Below are 15,058 nucleotides of genomic sequence, written 5' to 3'. Positions count from 1 at the left end.
CGAGCTTACCGACGTCGCCGCGTTTCAATTGGTCGTGTCGCCATTGGAGGGCGGTGCTGGTATACCTACAAAGGCTCTTGCCGCAGAGCTGCAAAAAATGTTCAAAGCAGTGCTCTTATTGCATCATCACCCACGCACGATAATCCAATTGACCGTCCAGACGCTAAGTGTGCCTCAGGTATCCAATTCGACGCTCGTAATGACGATCAACGGGCGAGGACAAGTGCCCTTGCAGGAGCCAAATAGTACGCAGCAGCGAGGTGCGCCGCCGCTCTTGGCGTTGCCTGATCGGCCACTATTGGTCGCAGAGATTGCGGCATCGATTAATGGATCGACATTGGCTATTCTGGATGCTGCACTACCTATGCGTGCGACTGTCACAGCAGCTTCGTGTGTAGTACTGCATTATGACGATGCGAAGCGAACGCGCGATGTAACTGGCACACAGGGACCTTTCTGGTACGTCGTGCTTGGCATGCTCACATTGCAGTATCCTGGTGGATCCAAGCCCCGAGGAGGAGAGTATTGCGCGAAGTTGCCACGTGTTTGCTTTTGCCTTCTCTGGTCAGAACGCTATGCAAGCCACGCCTGACGAAGCGCCGTCTGCGCAATTGGTATTCCAGCAGAGCTGGGGAAATACGAGTGGTGAACAGCGGCGCCGCCTATATGAAGCGGCAGAAGAGGCATCCCTGTCTGCATTGAGCTATGTACGTGGTAGGCTGCAAGCGCGAGCAATGTAAAGTTGAAAACAAGTAAAGTGTGCAAAAGGTGGTGTCGCCTGGATGCACGGCTTGATATGCAGCGTGGTTATATCTGAGTTTGTACAGTATGCTTCTCAAAAGCGAGCGCCAATGGTTTAGTGGTAAAATACAGCTTTGCCATCATCAAAGATGTAGCTGTGCCGGGGGTTCGATTCCCCCTTGGCGCATTTTTTTGCAATCCCGTTCCGTCCCACTTGCGCTAAGAAAAATTACCCAAATTTTTGAATACGTAATTTCGTTCGTTCACTGCACTTTATAAACAATTGCTATATACTAACGGAACGGCTTGTGAATTATGCACAAACACGGATGCAATGTGCGATGGGTCTTATGCATCTGATCGTAAAAACGGGTGACCTTTTTCAACTTGGCCAAAGGGAGAGTGCAAACAAACAAAAAATGAGAGACGCAAAAAAGGTTCACATGCCACGAAGCGTGCTGCGCACGCGGCCAGCGAACTTATTCTTGAAACGCATTTGAAGCGTAGATGCTTTGCCATATGGCATTTGCAACGGCTCTACGCCCGCTCGGTTGTAAAACGATGGCGAGCGCGGCGATTTGGGACGCACGTTCTCTGACCCTGCATCGTTGGACGATGTAGAGCGCTCGAGCGTATCCATATCCAGCGTTATCTTCCGCTTGCTGCTGCCATGCACCGACAACTCCGGTGCACTTTCGGAATGGGGCAAGTCATATTCCGGAACGGTTAAATTAGGCCCAAACCCGGGGCTTGTTGGAGTAGGGGGAAGGGCAAAAGAGGTAGAAGAAGTAGGAGACATGGGAGCAAGAGAGTCATTAGGGAGATTCGACCTCGCTTTGAATAAGTCGATTGTTGCGAACGGCACACGGTATGAAGCGACTGGCTCCTTCTCGCCGTCCGTTACCTGTTTCAGCGAGGTATCCTTTGCGATCTCGTCGTCCAAGATATCCGCAAGATCCTTCTTACAACGGCGGCGCCAGTCCCAGTTACGGCCCGCAGCAGCAGTGCTTTGTGTGAAACGCTCAAACCAAAATTCGCGACCGTCCTCGAGTTCGGGCGGCGAAACGTGCGGAAGACAATGGCGCATGGCCACTTGCTGATCCGAGACCGAATTTGCAAACGATGCCACAACAGCGCGCTTCCGTGCACGTTCGTGTGTATTCGCGAAAGGCGCCCAGTCAGGTTCGACGGGCATAATGCTCCGTGAGGTACTGTTGCTGCTCCGCGAAGTGCTCCCGTCGCCATCTAACGACATTGAAGGGCACCAAAGCGATTCGTCACAGCTGCGCTTGGTAAGCAAACTGTATGTAGGGGACAAAGAGCAACGGGGTGATCGAAGTGGCGATAGCCCAAACATGTTTTCGTTCGAAACGCTGTCCGAGCGCAAGTAAATAGTCGGTAAGCCATCCTGGTGCGAGTCCCGCCTCAAAATAGAGTGCACGGGGGTAGAGGACCCCGGTGACTGTGAAACACTTGCTCTGAGTGGCGTAGCTGGTAGAGAGGAGATTGCGCCTAGCGCTCCATTGGGTGTAGATGCGCGGCGCGGTGATCCATCCAAGCTCACGGTAATGGGTTTGTGGCAAAGACCACTGGTAGGGTCAGAACTGGTGAGAACCGCGCTGAATGAGCGGCCAGATTTGAACCCAAACCCATCCAAGAGTTCGGGATCAATGTGTTCGTCATCGTCGCAATCGTCTTCTCCAGTTTGTTCCATGCTAAACGACTCAAAATCCAGAGGGTAAGGGAGGATTTGGCCCATATCCAAGTCGAAATCGCCCCATGGCGCGTAGTAGATAAGGACCGCGGCTCCCGTCAGCATTGTCGCGGTGGCTAATGCAGTGACCGACAAGCGACTAGCGCCATAGAAGCTCATACGGCGAATAATTGACTGCCGTAGCTGCATGGGGATCATATCGTAGCATGACTCAAGCGACCCTTGGGCGTCCCATGAGATCTGCCAGTATGTGGGCCACCGGTCGGAGCGTAAAGCGTTGAAGGGCATATCCAGCCATCTGTACGCCGATGGAAGCACGGGGTTAATCACCATCATCTAGCAAAAGCGATCCTCGATGCCCTGAATGCGACACGCACCTGCCTTTGCGAAACGGCTGCAAAGGTTGGGTCACACAGCGAAGTTGTCTGTATTGTAGTGGTGCGGATCAGTGTATGAGCCAGAGTGCAAGATTCATGCGGCTGGGTACTCTATAAAAATTTACGCTGGGTTCGCGTGATTCCCGCGAATTATTTCGCTGCACAGTCACCCTTTTCTAATGGCAGCTATCCATTGGATACCACTTATGTACCAGCTGCACAGGGATACAGATGCCTTGCAGATTCCTGCGTCGTGGTCCTCACGTGTCCAATGGGACATCGGAGACGGCTGGCTCGACGCTAAGCATCGCCAAGAGCATTTGCGCGGTCTGCGCGCCATCCGACACTCCCGATTGCGCCTGTGCTAGCGCGTAATCGCGTGCATCCCAGTCCATCTGACCGGTGGCACAGAGGCAGGTAAGCTCTGCTTTAGTCAGTTCTGCGTTCAGCTCGGGGTGCCCCTGCAGCGTGAGGATGTGCGCGCTGCGGATAGGCATAGGCCCTGCGGCGCCCGTAGCCACGTCGTCGACGTCAAAAGCAATGTATGATGAGGTGTTGACGAGGTGAGGGAGAGGCGGCGCGTGGGTTGGGTAGCGCAGTACAAAGCCTTGATACTTGCACTTGGCGGACGACCCGAGAAGAATCCACTCGTCGTCGTCGACTGGTTTAGGTGCCTCGACGACGCTGTCGCTGTGTACTTGTTCAAGGCGCTGCAAGGTCAGTATGTGTGGAGACGTACCCAAGTCGTCTTTTTGTCGATGGGCGAGAGCATCTCGATGCCTTCGGGGGTGAGCTGGATATCCGCGACGCCATACTGCAGCGTGAGTTTTTGCGTATGCAACATACCTCGCCATTCGCACGGTCCTCCACGACGCTGCCGCCGTAGATGCGCACAATGAGCTGGTGCCCAAACCCGATGCCGACGATGCGCACAAGTGGGTGCTCGTCAACAAGGTGGGTAATGTAGCGGGACAAGACGTGAATCCAGACCTCGTCCTCCTTCAGCACCGACGTACCTAGCGTGTTAGTAGTGTACAGATACGTACGGCTTCCGGTAATCACGACAACGTCCCACTTGCCCTCGTCGAGCTCCTCGATCTCGGGAAACTCGCCGAGGACGACGTTAAAGGCCTGGATCTGCAAAGACATCTTCGGATGCCAGTCAAAGCGCGGAATGCTGGCCAACGCCGTGGCAAACATGTCGCGGAACATGATCTCATAGCCGCCCTTTAGCGAGTCCTGCACCTCTTTTGGCGGCTCGCCCGTGACGAGCAGTGCGACGCTAATCGTCCTTTTGGTGTCGCCGGGCCTGGCATGCACTGTGGTTAGCGCTGCAATAGCCTACCGTTCTCTTCTTCCGCCATGATGGCAGGCTGTGGCTGGGCGAGAATGCCTCCACAAGCAGCCCCATTTTGTGAAATTGGGCACTTTGCGTCTATGGACCGCTACGTGTTGGTCGTTTTTTTCGCGTGACTACCTTAGGCTGAAGGGAGGCGGCGATGGCAACTTGGGTATCGGGCGAGCTTGACGCGGGGGTCGCTGGGATAAAGTCTGCCATGCTCAGCTGTACAATGGGAATCTCGTCGAGGTCGTCGGTGTTTTGTGCGGCATGCTTCTTCCGCCCGCTCTTTTTCGGCTTCGCTGCAAGGTAGAAGGGATCGTCTCTGTGCGCCGCAGCACGGTCGCGCGTGCTGGCGTGGCTGTATGTAGAGTGCTGGGGTGCATGTACAGCGTCCAGGTTTATAGAATCAGTGGCGCAGGCGCCTTCTTTTTGTGCCTGCGCCTTTGCCTTTGCCTTTGCCTGCGCCGGCTCGACCACATCGAGCACCGCGGCCCATGTTGACTGCGGCACGACCCATGCGTGCACATCCAGCGCGGCCTCGAGGGGGACTACCTGCAGTGGCTCGTCCTCGCGTGTAAAGTAAAGCGGAAGGAGGAGGTGCAAAGCGCGTGGACTCTCTACAGGCGTCTTTGCTGCGGCCTCTTCGGCCCACGCGTCTTGTTCTTCGCCCGCGGCGATCCGGCGAGGGGGAGTGAGCATGTGGCGCGGCATCTGTTTCTCGTACGTCGTTAGGTCCGTTTGGAGGAGGAGGAGCAGTTGCAGCGACTCTTGTACGCACTGGTCGATCTGGGGACTTGCGTGCTGCGACAAGGCACGCAGGCGCGCAATCAACGAGGCAGTCTCATCATGGACCTGTGCCAGCGCATCTGCGTCCCACGCGTCAGAAAGCGACGCGGTCCAGTACGCAAATAGCTTCATCGCGCCTTGGATGGCTGTGTCCATCACGCTCAGTGGCAAGTCGCACACGTCTTGGACGAGGATTTGTGCGAGATGCTGCGGCTTTTCTGTGTACAAAGGGTACTCGCTGCATACCCACGCACCGGCGCGCAGCAACTGGTGGTGCGGCTGCGCGCCGAGTGCCTCCTCGAGGTGTGCACATGCAGCAGGCCGAAGCTTGGGCGTGCGTGCGACGACTTCGATCAGCTGGTCGGCGACGCGCACCGCATGCACTGCATCGACCATGTCCAGCATACGCAACAAGATGTCAAAGTACCACGACATATCGGGCACATTGACGTAGTCGTGTGCGCTGCCCAACTCGAGCACATTTTCCGCGACCTGCGCGTGGAATTTCGCGACAGCGACGGCGTCCAATGCCGGCATACCTTGGGGGTTAGCGTCTACAGCGGCGTGCGTGCCAAACACGGTCTGCAGCGCAGTGCTTGCCGAGCGTGCGTTCGCAGCGTCGTCTTGCGCTACTGCATCAAGCAGCGCCTCCACAATGTGCCGCATCGAGTCGCGATGCACGAGTTGGCACACCAAGTCGAGTGCACGGAGGCGAATGGTCATGTCGGGGTGTCGGATCGAGGCGAGGATCGTATCCTGGTAGCCCGCGACGAGGTCGGGATGCGAAGGAACGAGCTTGGCGAGGGCAAGAAGAGCAATGTACCGCAGATTCTGATCGCGGTCTTCGAGGAACTCGCCCAAGTTGGCGATGCACCGCTGTGCGAGCTGCTCGCCTTGTTCGCCGTCCAGCATGTTTGCAGTAATAGCGGTGTGAATACACTCGTACAGCAAGCTCATGGCAGGCGTCGTGCTGATAATGTCTGTGAGGGGGCGCTGCAGCTTGCGGATCAGGCGCGGCTCGACGGGCGCGAGCACACTAAAGAGTTTGATCACCTTGATAAGCAGCCAATTGTTCGACGAGTTCGTCAGGATATCGAACAGCTGGGGCGAGAGTGCGACAAACGGTGCAGGATTTCGGCGCGCAAGCTCACACACGGCATTCATCGTGGCAGTGACTACACTCTGGTCTGGATCGCAAAGTAGGTCGCGCAGCCGTTCCCACGTCCTGTCCAGGAGCTCGGGGTAGCGAAGGATTGCAGAGTACAGTACAAGTACGGCGCGTTTGCGCACGGCCGGACGTGAGTGCGTGAGCATCTTGGCAATATCGTCGCCCAAATGCTGTGCAAGTTCCTGGTTGATGACATGCGACAAGCCGTTGAGCGCGACGAGCACGTCGAGTGGCGCCGCAGAATGCAAGTCTTTTTTTATCAAATTCGTCGCGAGAATGAGCACTTCTGTATCATCGGCAAAGCATAGTGCGGCGGCAAGGTACCCTATATGCTTGATGCGGTAGTTTTGCGACGCCATTGCTTCGAGGATATGGAAGGAGACGCTCTTGACTTGGTAGCCAAGCATTTGCAGGTACGCCAGTTTGAGCACAGCCTCGCCCTTCACCTCCATATCGGCGCTTTTGATTTCGGTGCGGATCTCGTCCAGCACGCCGGCGACATACTTGGCCTCGTCCTTGCCGCGTTGCGATCGGAGGCCCTTGATCAAGGTGCCTAGCGACTTTTCAAACATGCGCGGCGGGCGTGGAGGAAGCGACAAACGCACGTGCTGAAATGTGCAGGCCCGTGCACGGCGATGAATTCAAGCCTTCCTACCGCTATACTACTCTATTGCACACGCTCGGCCTTGTAGAACGAAGCATACATGTTGACGTTATCAATCGCACGATCCGTACCGCGAATTTGCAGAGGCGTGACGCGGAATCCACCTGCCTCGAAGCGCTGTGCGTACCAAGGATGCTTGGCAGCACTGCGCCAAAAGACGGCGCCGCCGGGGCTGATGACGCGCGCAAGCTCGACCACCTCGCGGTCCAAGTCAGAAATTGACTTTTCATTGTCGTCACGCGCATGCTCGAGCGAAGGCAGCGGCCTCGAAGGGGGGATGGGGTCGAACCAGTCCATGTGGTCCATGAGAATCGCACGGGTCAAGCTGTGGTCCTGCAGTCCACGGAGCACATTCACGATCGAGTCCGTGTGCAGGCGGAAGGAGTCGAGCGCGGCGCTGTTGTCGGCCTTGAGCTGTTCGAACGCCTTCTTTTTGAGGTACAATGGGCAGCTCTCTTTCGTGTAGTTGCCCATGAGGCAAAGGCGGTAGTGGTAGTTGTCATTGGAAAGCAGGGCGCGGCTGGGGATCGGATCGAGCGTGTCGATGGCAAACTGCTGGACACTTCCCTCCTCCTTAAAAATGTTGATTTGGTTGACCGGGACGCCGAGCGCGTTCCAAAGAAAGGCGGGGTTGGACAAAAAGAGGCGGATCAAGGTCTCGTTAATAATCGTCTTGCGCACTTTGGTGTCCCACATTTTCTTCTGCTCTTCGAGCGTGTCGGTCGTGCACATTCTGTCCACGTCTTTGCGCACGCCCATGAGCCTGAACGCGATTTTGGCGAGGCGCAAAGCATGGCCCGAGTAGCCACGGAAGTAAAACGCGCGGTCAAACGAGCTATTGTTCATGCGCCAGAACTGGTACGCATGCGAAGAGAGGTACGGCGAGATGACACCATCGAGCAGGTCGGGAAAGTTGTCAATCTTGCCGTGGCCAAACATGTTCCAAAACGTGTCGTAGTCGAGCGAGGCAATACAGGCGAGCTTGAGCTCGAGCAAATGGCCCTGGCAGGGGTTCATGTCCACGGCGTGGATCCTGTGGGGCCTGGCGGTGCATGCATAGTGGAGTGCATTGTCCCCTGCACTTGTGATGCACAAAATCGAGTCTTGGGGGCCCATGTCGAGGAACTCAATGTCCACCTTGGGGTCCTCCCAGGTGAACCCATAGATCCACGTGCGGAACATGTCGCTGAAGCGGTCGTCCACAAACGGGAGGCGCCACTGCTTGTCCTGGTAGTGAAACGAGCTGCGCGGCCACTGCACGGCAAAGTCCTTTTGCGGGGTTTGCGCGTCTTTTTGGCCGGGCTCCATTTGGAACCGCGTGCGCGCAACGTCAGGGAAGGACGGGAGAACGACGACCTTGTTTCCCGCCTCGACTTCGAATGCCTGGACCGACTTGCTCGTGTCGCGCTCACGCGACACGCCGAGCCAGATGTAGTACGGAATACGGACGAGGTAGGGAACGATGAAGTTGTTGCGGCCATTGAAGCACTTGATCGTGCCGAACTTGTGCTCGAGGTAGTCGCGGCGCGCGGGATGCAGCTCAATGTGGTCCAGCGAGAACCAGTTGCGCCAGAACCAGCCGTTGAGCCAGTGGCACTGGCGGCGCACCGAGCCACCTACCAGCGTGCTCTGGTCCGAGGTCGACTCGGCGCTCGAGACGTAAAAGTCTGCTACGCCAAACACACCCGTGACCGAGTCGAGCAATGCGTTGATGCGGTCGAGCACGGCATAAAACGGCGGCATCATCGAGATCGAGTAGGAGCAGGTGAACAGGTCCACTTTCTGCCCGGGTGCCAGCCCCGGCAGCGTAAACTCTTTCGCGTTCTGGCACAGCACTTGCACGTTGGTCAGACCCATGCGTGCAAAACGCTTGCGCGCAATCTCGAGCAAGGGCTCGCACAGGTCGATGAGGTAAATTTGATCAAATTCCGCAAGGGGCATGTACTGGCTCATCACCTCGATGTTCCAGCCGGTACCACCGCCGATATCAGCCCACACAAGCTTTTTCTGGGGGTGCGTCGCACGGACTTTGCGCATCTCGGCAGCGCACAGCTTCAGCATCGTCTTGCGGCCGCGCAAGAGACCCGTGCGTGTTGCATCGTACACCCCCGCCTGGTGTTCGTAGAAGCGGTCCAGGCGCTCAGCCTGGTTCGACGTCTTGCCGAGTGGCTGCAGAAAACAGTTGTAGCTAAAGACGAGCACTTCGCGGAATGGGCGGTATAGCGCGGCGAGCAACGCGACCGAGCCAAAAACGGCCACGGCCGTCACGGCCACTGGTCCCAGCTTTTCGAAGCGGTGCAGCAGGGTGGGGCCAACATGGCCAAGTTTCGAAAGACTCTCAAGCATAACAATAAGTCTTCGTAGACGCGTGCTACCCAACAAAGATAAAGAAGGGAGGCAAGCTTCTGGACACCAACCCTTGTCGCGTGGAGCTTGCTTGGCTCGTGCGGCGCACTGTGACACGTGCGACTCTCGTTGGCGGCCGCGCGTTTTCCTTGTCCACGTGTTGCATCTTGCATGCACTGCGCGGCCGAGCAAGTGTGCACGCCGCCGTTGTCCTGCGCACGGGCAAAGATGGCGCGCGTTGTGGAGCGCGCAAACGACGCACATACGCCGATGGACGGCGCATGCGAGCGGCGCGCACTGCTGAGCGCACTGCCCGCGCCGCCCGAGCACGTTGAGGCGATGCTGCACGCGATTGACGATCCGTGGTGGGTCGCCGCGGCGACGCTTGCGGCAGTGCGCGCGGCGCGCACGACGTGGAAGGCGCGCGATGCCGTGCGCATCCTTTCCCATGTCGCCGAGCGCACGGCCGCATTTGATGACGAGATCAAGGACGTGCTCCGCAAAGATGCGACCGTCCGCGGCGTAGACGCATGGCTCGCGGCGGAGCCCACAAGGCTGCCGCGCACGCTCCTGCGCCGCCAGCTGTGGCTCATGCAGTGGCTGCTGTGCATTCCCATCGCGCGCGAGAAGAGTGCGTATATAGACGCGGATATGGCATCCCTTGCCGGCACGCCGCTCCTCACGCACGCGCAAAATTTGTGCCTTGCGGGAAATGCGCGTGCGCTGCGCGCGCTGCTAGGCGCGCATGTATGTGTCGCACGCGCGCTCTTTCCCCACCGCTTTTCCCTTCTGCACGCACTGCTTACCGCCGGCGGCGTGTGGGCGCACGAGCTGGCCGCATTGCGCCTCCTGCCCGGCACGCGGATGCCCGTAGAAGATTGCGAGAGCGGCGCGTGGATGGACGGCATCGCTGTCGGCGCCACGTCGCGTATGGGCGGCGCTGCGTCCTGGGTCGAGCATCCCGCGGTCGTCGAGGCGCTCAGCGTCAAAGGGCTTGCCGCGATGCCGCCGCCGCCACCGCCGCCGCCGAGCGCGCTGAGCGCTTGGTACGCCGCGGTGATCTCCGAGCTGGAGTCCACGTGGGGCTTGGTGGACCGCGCCTTGTCCCTCGCACACGCGGGGGTGCGCCTGAGTCTTGTATCGCTCAAAGGCGCCGCCAGCGAGCTGCAGTTCTTGGACATGCTCGTGTACGGCACGCCAAGCACAACGCGCTGGAGCATCGATCGACTGCACGGCGCGCACGCACAAGACATTATGGTCGTCATCGCGAAGCAGCCCATGGCTGCGGCGCACGTCGTCGGCGTGCTGCGCGAAGCTGTAGCGCCGTTTCTGCGTACCGGCACGTATGCCGATCCTGTACAGTTTCACAACGAGCCGGACATTGCGATCCCAATGCTCCTCGCGCTGTTGGACAGCGCACCCGCCGTTTCTTTTTCGCGCGTCCTCGAGATTCTCGCCGCTGCGCTCGAGACGGACTGGGTGGCCAGTGCAGACGCACGAGCGCGGCTTGCGCTTGCCGTGCTCGGCGCGTGTCCTGCTGCTGACGCGGCGAGCTACGAAGCGATGCACGCCGTGGGCCGTGCGGTGGCCGCAGATGCCGAAAGCGATACGCTTGCCGCCGTGCTCGAGCACATCCTCGAGCACGATGCGCCGGGTGTGCGCGCCCTCTGGACAGACCTCGCGCCTGCAAGCGACGCAGCCATACGCAAGACGCTCGCGATGGCAGCACGGCTCGTCGCGCTTGGCCGCGCACTGCTTGCGCATGGGTTTGCACGGGCGCCGCGGTATTATGCAGGCATGTCGGACTCGCGCAGCGAGCACTTGTGTGCCGCATTGGTAGAAAGCGCGCGTGGAGAAGCGTGGCGGCTCGAGCGGATTTTGCTGGACCTTGCGCCGTACATCGGCGTCGAGGCGCCGGCGCCGCTCCCACGCACCTTTGTCGCCTTCTTCTTTCGCGCACTGTACGCCGCACAGGCATTCAACACTGCCCAGCAGCTCGCCCAGTCGCTTCCACAGTTTGCGCCGCGCCTTGCGCCGTGCTTTACGTCTGCCGACGCCGAGTCGCTCCTGCTGCACATGGCCGAAACAGCCATGGCAGAAGCGCCTGCGATCGATCTCTCACACGCCACGCTTGTACGCGCTGCGGCATGCCTCTCCGCTGCGCCGCCAACGCCGCCAGTCGCACGCCTCCGGAATCGGCTCACGGTGCTGGGGCAGCTGGCCAAGTACAGACTCCCGTGCATGCACGAGCCCAAAAAGCCATTAACGCCCGCAGAGCTCGACGCGATGCCGGACAAGCTCGTGATCTTCGCGCGCTTGCTTGCACTCCATAGCGGCGCTTACCGCGCGCCGCACATCCACGATCTTGGCCGCGCGCTGGCTTTTTGGTGCGCAGAGCCCAAGCCCAGCGAGAAACTCGTCCGCGTGCGCATCGGCGCGATGCTCGCCGAGGCCGCGGCCGCCGCGGGAGATATGCGCGCCGCACAAGGGCACTGCGATGTGCTCGCAAAGCAGGGGCGTGGGCGCGACGAAGACGGTTCTTTGCGCGAGGCGCGCGATATCGCGTGGCGTACTTGCTTGCAGCTGGCCAAGCACCCCGCGTGGGAAGATGCGCGGCCGCGCGCCATGGTGCTGGGGCATGCGCTTGCATTAGCGCCGCCGGCACAGCTGCCTCGTGTACTGGATGTCGCACATACCGTCGCGCCTGGTGTCGCGCCTGGTGTGCCCTCACAAAACACGCCGGCATTTTCGCGGCTCCTTGCGCGGCCGCGTTCCCCGCCGAGTCGCGCGGCACAACTGCTGGATGGGGTGGGCAGCGGGCCGAGCACACCGCATGCTGGTGATGCGGCGAGTAGAGCACGCAGCTTGTTTGATACACTGGGCTCGCCGCCCCAGGGCTCGCCGCACCAAGCACCGCTGCTCCCATCCACGGCAGCGCTTCGTGATGCTGTAGAAACCACCGTCTCACGTGGAATGGGATGGTGGATGGGCGGGGACGCGCGGCGGTGACGCTGCGGCGGTGTTGTGTCGTGCTCGAGGGATATAGGCGAACAAAAAAAGTAGCGTGCAAGGCCGCAAGGCGGCAGCGAAAGCAGCGCTCCAAAACTAAGCGAACCGCTTTACAGCCAACGCAGTACTTCGCGGCGAACAAGCGCGGGGCTCTTGCTCATGCATGCGTACGTTGTTGTCTACCTCTCTATGCCTACGTTTGCAGGTATATACGCAGCGTGCCCGTGCTTTGTGCATCGTCTGTCCACTGCGCCTCGAGCGTTTGCACCCCTTCATGCAGTGCTAGATGCAGTGCATACGTCGGTGAATCATCGAGCCATGCACCTTCCACACGCTGTTTATTCATGGATACTTGCACATACGGCCGCGGCTCCATCGTGACGAGCTGCACTGCCGCATGCGTCGTGCTTGCAGGGAGTCGCACCGTCTGCGGCATTGCGCATGGCCCCAGCGCGATTCCCACTTCGCAGTCGTTCGACAAGCGCATATGCACATGTTCGAACGGCGACGATGCAGGCTCTGCATCGTCGCGCATCGCCATGGCATCGCGCGGCGCTGTGAATGTCGCAGGGTGCGGCGGCCATTCGCGTTTCTCCAGCAGGTCGACGACTTGCTGCACCGTCGTGCGCGGCGGCGGAGGCAACACGGGCGTAGGAATGGGCGGTGCGTATGTCGGCTGGGCAACACGCACGAGGGGGCGCGTATACAAGGATGCGGCTAACTTTGGCACCTCTGGGCTCGCGCGCACAGCGCTCGGCGCGGGCGTGGGCGATGGCACTGCGTTTGGGGACGGGGGAGGCACCGCGCCTGGCGTTCCGGGCGGCAGCGCCGCCTGGCGGTGGTCGTGTGGATCGAGGGTGAATCCCTCGGCAAGGAGGGTCGGGATGACTACGCTGCTCAAATGCATGCGCAGCTTTTGCGCGTCTTCCCACACAGTCGAGTGCTCCTCATTGTAGAATTGCGCATTGTTCAGCATGAGCTGCAAGTCGCTGACCAGAGCATGGGGGTTAATGTACTCTTTCTGGTCGAGTTTCTGCTCGATCTCGGCAAAGCTCAGCGGCTGCTGGATAAACTGGTAGTAGTCGGGGTAGTCCTGGCGCGAAGGCAGCTCCATAAACATCTCCGCGTACGCCCTATCGTCTTTACCGCGCAAGCTCGTCAAACTCGTCACCGCCCAGCGAAGCATCGCCTTGAGCCGTTTTCCACGGGGGGCGCCACGTCGGCGCGGCTCGCTGATGTAGGACGCCGTGATCGGTGCGGGGACGATGGGGCTTACGTATGCGGGCACAGGACGCGCTGTGGGCAGCGCAGACGCCTCCGCCTGCTTGCCGGGGCTCTGGGGCGCAGCTTGCTCCTTCTGCTCTGGGTCGGCAGCACGCGTGCGCAGCGTAATTTTGTGTGGGCGCGGCTCTTGGTGCGCAGTGCTCTCCGCAGACACCGCGTCGTGTCGCCGCTTTTTCCCGCTCTCTCTGGGACCAAGCTCCGTACGCAGCCATTCGTCATAGACATGTGCGCATGTATCCTTGATCGCATTGTGCAATGCGCGCGCTTGTGCGTAAATCTCGCTGTCCCGCTCGTTGAAGCGCTTTGCGTTGTTGCATATCAATTCCAGATCCTGCCGAAAATCTGCGAACGTGGTATAATCATGGTGCTTGCTCTTGTTGCGCACTTCCGTCAACGACAGAGGGCGCTTGATTACGATGTAGTACGCGGGGTACAGTTTCTTGCTTGGTAGTTTTGCAAACGGCTCTGCGAGCGACGTGCCGTCTGCGCTGCGCTCGGCAAAGAGTGCCGTGAGGACCTGGTGCGCCATATTTGATATCTGCTCTGCGTCGGGGACGGGCTCCGTAGACGCGGCGGAGCGCCGCATGCTTTTGCGGACCTCGTCCATGGCGACGGACCGAAGCGGCGCTCCATTGGCACGTGGCAATTGATGCATGCGCCGCGGCGCGACGGCATTTTGCCCCGCGCCATGTCTGCGCAATCGAATCCGTTTGACGACCCCAGTGTGCGGAATGCAATGCACGGCGGCAGCGGTGCGGATGACCTCGAGACTGCGCCGTTCGACACGGACTCACTAAAGATGGATATGCCGTACGATGCGCCGCTCGAGGAGGACGATGAGGAGGACGCCATGTATCCGACCAGTACGCACAGCACTGCCCCTGCGACGGCGATACGTTTGGAAGAGCTGCAACGACGTGAGCAGGAGCTGGAGAACCGGGAGCGCGAGCTCGACTCGCGCTCGGAGCATATACGCAGATACGGACGCAACAACTGGCCCCCGTTTTATCCCATCGTATACCATGACATCTCTGCGGAAATCCCGCCAGATTCGCAGCCCGTCATGATCAACATTTATCGCCTCTGGCTTCTCTTTGCCGTGACGATGGCGTGGAATATTCCTGCAAACGTGCTCATCTGGCTTAATTTTGGCTACCTGAGCAGCCTGATCACGAGCATTGTATATTTCTGCGTGATTGTCCCGCTGAGCTTTTTTTTGTGGTACCGACCCGTGTACAACGGTCTGATGAAGGAGCACTCGCTGTTCTACTACATTTACTTTGTCTTTGGCGGCTTCCATCTTTTGTTCTCTTTGTACGCATGCATCGGCGCCAAGTCCACCGGGTGTGCTGGCATTCTCGCCATGTCTGACGCCTTTTACAACCATCATTTCGTCACAGCCGCATTGTCCTTGGTCGCCAGCATTGGGTTTCTGATACAGACCCTTGGAAATGCGTGGTACTACCACGTCATCTGGCAGCACAACCACGAACAGGGACACAACTTTGCGCAGGCCAAAGCCGAGCTGGCCTCACACGGCGCAATGGCCTACTTTCTGCGCGGTGTTATGTAGGAAGATGTAGATTGCATACAGGGCTCAAGTCGGCGTCTATAGAATGCGCTTGTG

General features: G+C 59.2%; 7 protein-coding genes and 1 non-coding gene across 8 annotated transcripts; 3 read left to right on the top strand and 5 right to left on the bottom strand.

Annotated features, from left to right (window-relative positions):
- The first annotated feature begins 845 nt into the window (after positions 1–845).
- Positions 846–928, top strand: MVES1_000952. The gene has a single exon. It is a non-coding gene; the product is annotated as a tRNA-Gly (tRNA).
- A 252-nt stretch (positions 929–1,180) lies between these two features.
- MVES1_000951 (uncharacterized protein) lies at positions 1,181–2,788 on the bottom strand (the record flags this gene model as incomplete). The annotated part of the gene is made up of 1 exon (XM_056205807.1): positions 1,181–2,788. One exon carries the CDS (start codon positions 2,786–2,788, stop codon positions 1,181–1,183), a length of 1,608 nt encoding a protein of 535 aa, XP_056061782.1.
- Positions 2,789–3,092: 304 nt separating this feature from the next.
- MVES1_000950 (uncharacterized protein) lies at positions 3,093–4,196 on the bottom strand (the record flags this gene model as incomplete). Its single annotated transcript, XM_056205806.1, has 5 exons — positions 3,093–3,542; positions 3,572–3,646; positions 3,679–3,848; positions 3,879–4,151; positions 4,178–4,196. The coding sequence occupies 5 exons, from the start codon at positions 4,194–4,196 to the stop codon at positions 3,093–3,095; spliced, it is 987 nt and encodes a 328-aa protein (XP_056061781.1).
- A 71-nt stretch (positions 4,197–4,267) lies between these two features.
- APL5 (AP-3 complex subunit delta) lies at positions 4,268–6,700 on the bottom strand (the record flags this gene model as incomplete). Its single annotated transcript, XM_056205805.1, has 1 exon — positions 4,268–6,700. One exon carries the CDS (start codon positions 6,698–6,700, stop codon positions 4,268–4,270), a length of 2,433 nt encoding a protein of 810 aa, XP_056061780.1.
- Positions 6,701–6,795: 95 nt separating this feature from the next.
- On the bottom strand, positions 6,796–9,138 carry MVES1_000948 (uncharacterized protein; the record flags this gene model as incomplete). The annotated part of the gene is made up of 1 exon (XM_056205804.1): positions 6,796–9,138. One exon carries the CDS (start codon positions 9,136–9,138, stop codon positions 6,796–6,798), a length of 2,343 nt encoding a protein of 780 aa, XP_056061779.1.
- A 228-nt stretch (positions 9,139–9,366) lies between these two features.
- Positions 9,367–12,147, top strand: MVES1_000947 (uncharacterized protein; the record flags this gene model as incomplete). Its single annotated transcript, XM_056205803.1, has 1 exon — positions 9,367–12,147. One exon carries the CDS (start codon positions 9,367–9,369, stop codon positions 12,145–12,147), a length of 2,781 nt encoding a protein of 926 aa, XP_056061778.1.
- A 193-nt stretch (positions 12,148–12,340) lies between these two features.
- MVES1_000946 (uncharacterized protein) lies at positions 12,341–14,038 on the bottom strand (the record flags this gene model as incomplete). Its single annotated transcript, XM_056205802.1, has 1 exon — positions 12,341–14,038. One exon carries the CDS (start codon positions 14,036–14,038, stop codon positions 12,341–12,343), a length of 1,698 nt encoding a protein of 565 aa, XP_056061777.1.
- An 81-nt stretch (positions 14,039–14,119) lies between these two features.
- On the top strand, positions 14,120–15,004 carry MVES1_000945 (uncharacterized protein; the record flags this gene model as incomplete). Its single annotated transcript, XM_056205801.1, has 1 exon — positions 14,120–15,004. The coding sequence occupies one exon, from the start codon at positions 14,120–14,122 to the stop codon at positions 15,002–15,004; it is 885 nt and encodes a 294-aa protein (XP_056061776.1).
- Positions 15,005–15,058: the final 54 nt, after the last annotated feature.

Source organism: Malassezia vespertilionis, chromosome 2 (assembly GCF_029542925.1).
Source record: "Malassezia vespertilionis chromosome 2, complete sequence".
In the NCBI taxonomy this organism is placed as follows: Eukaryota; Fungi; Basidiomycota; class Malasseziomycetes; order Malasseziales; family Malasseziaceae; genus Malassezia; species Malassezia vespertilionis.
Note: the sequence above shows the minus strand (reverse complement) of the source record. Positions and strands in the feature narration are given on the sequence as shown.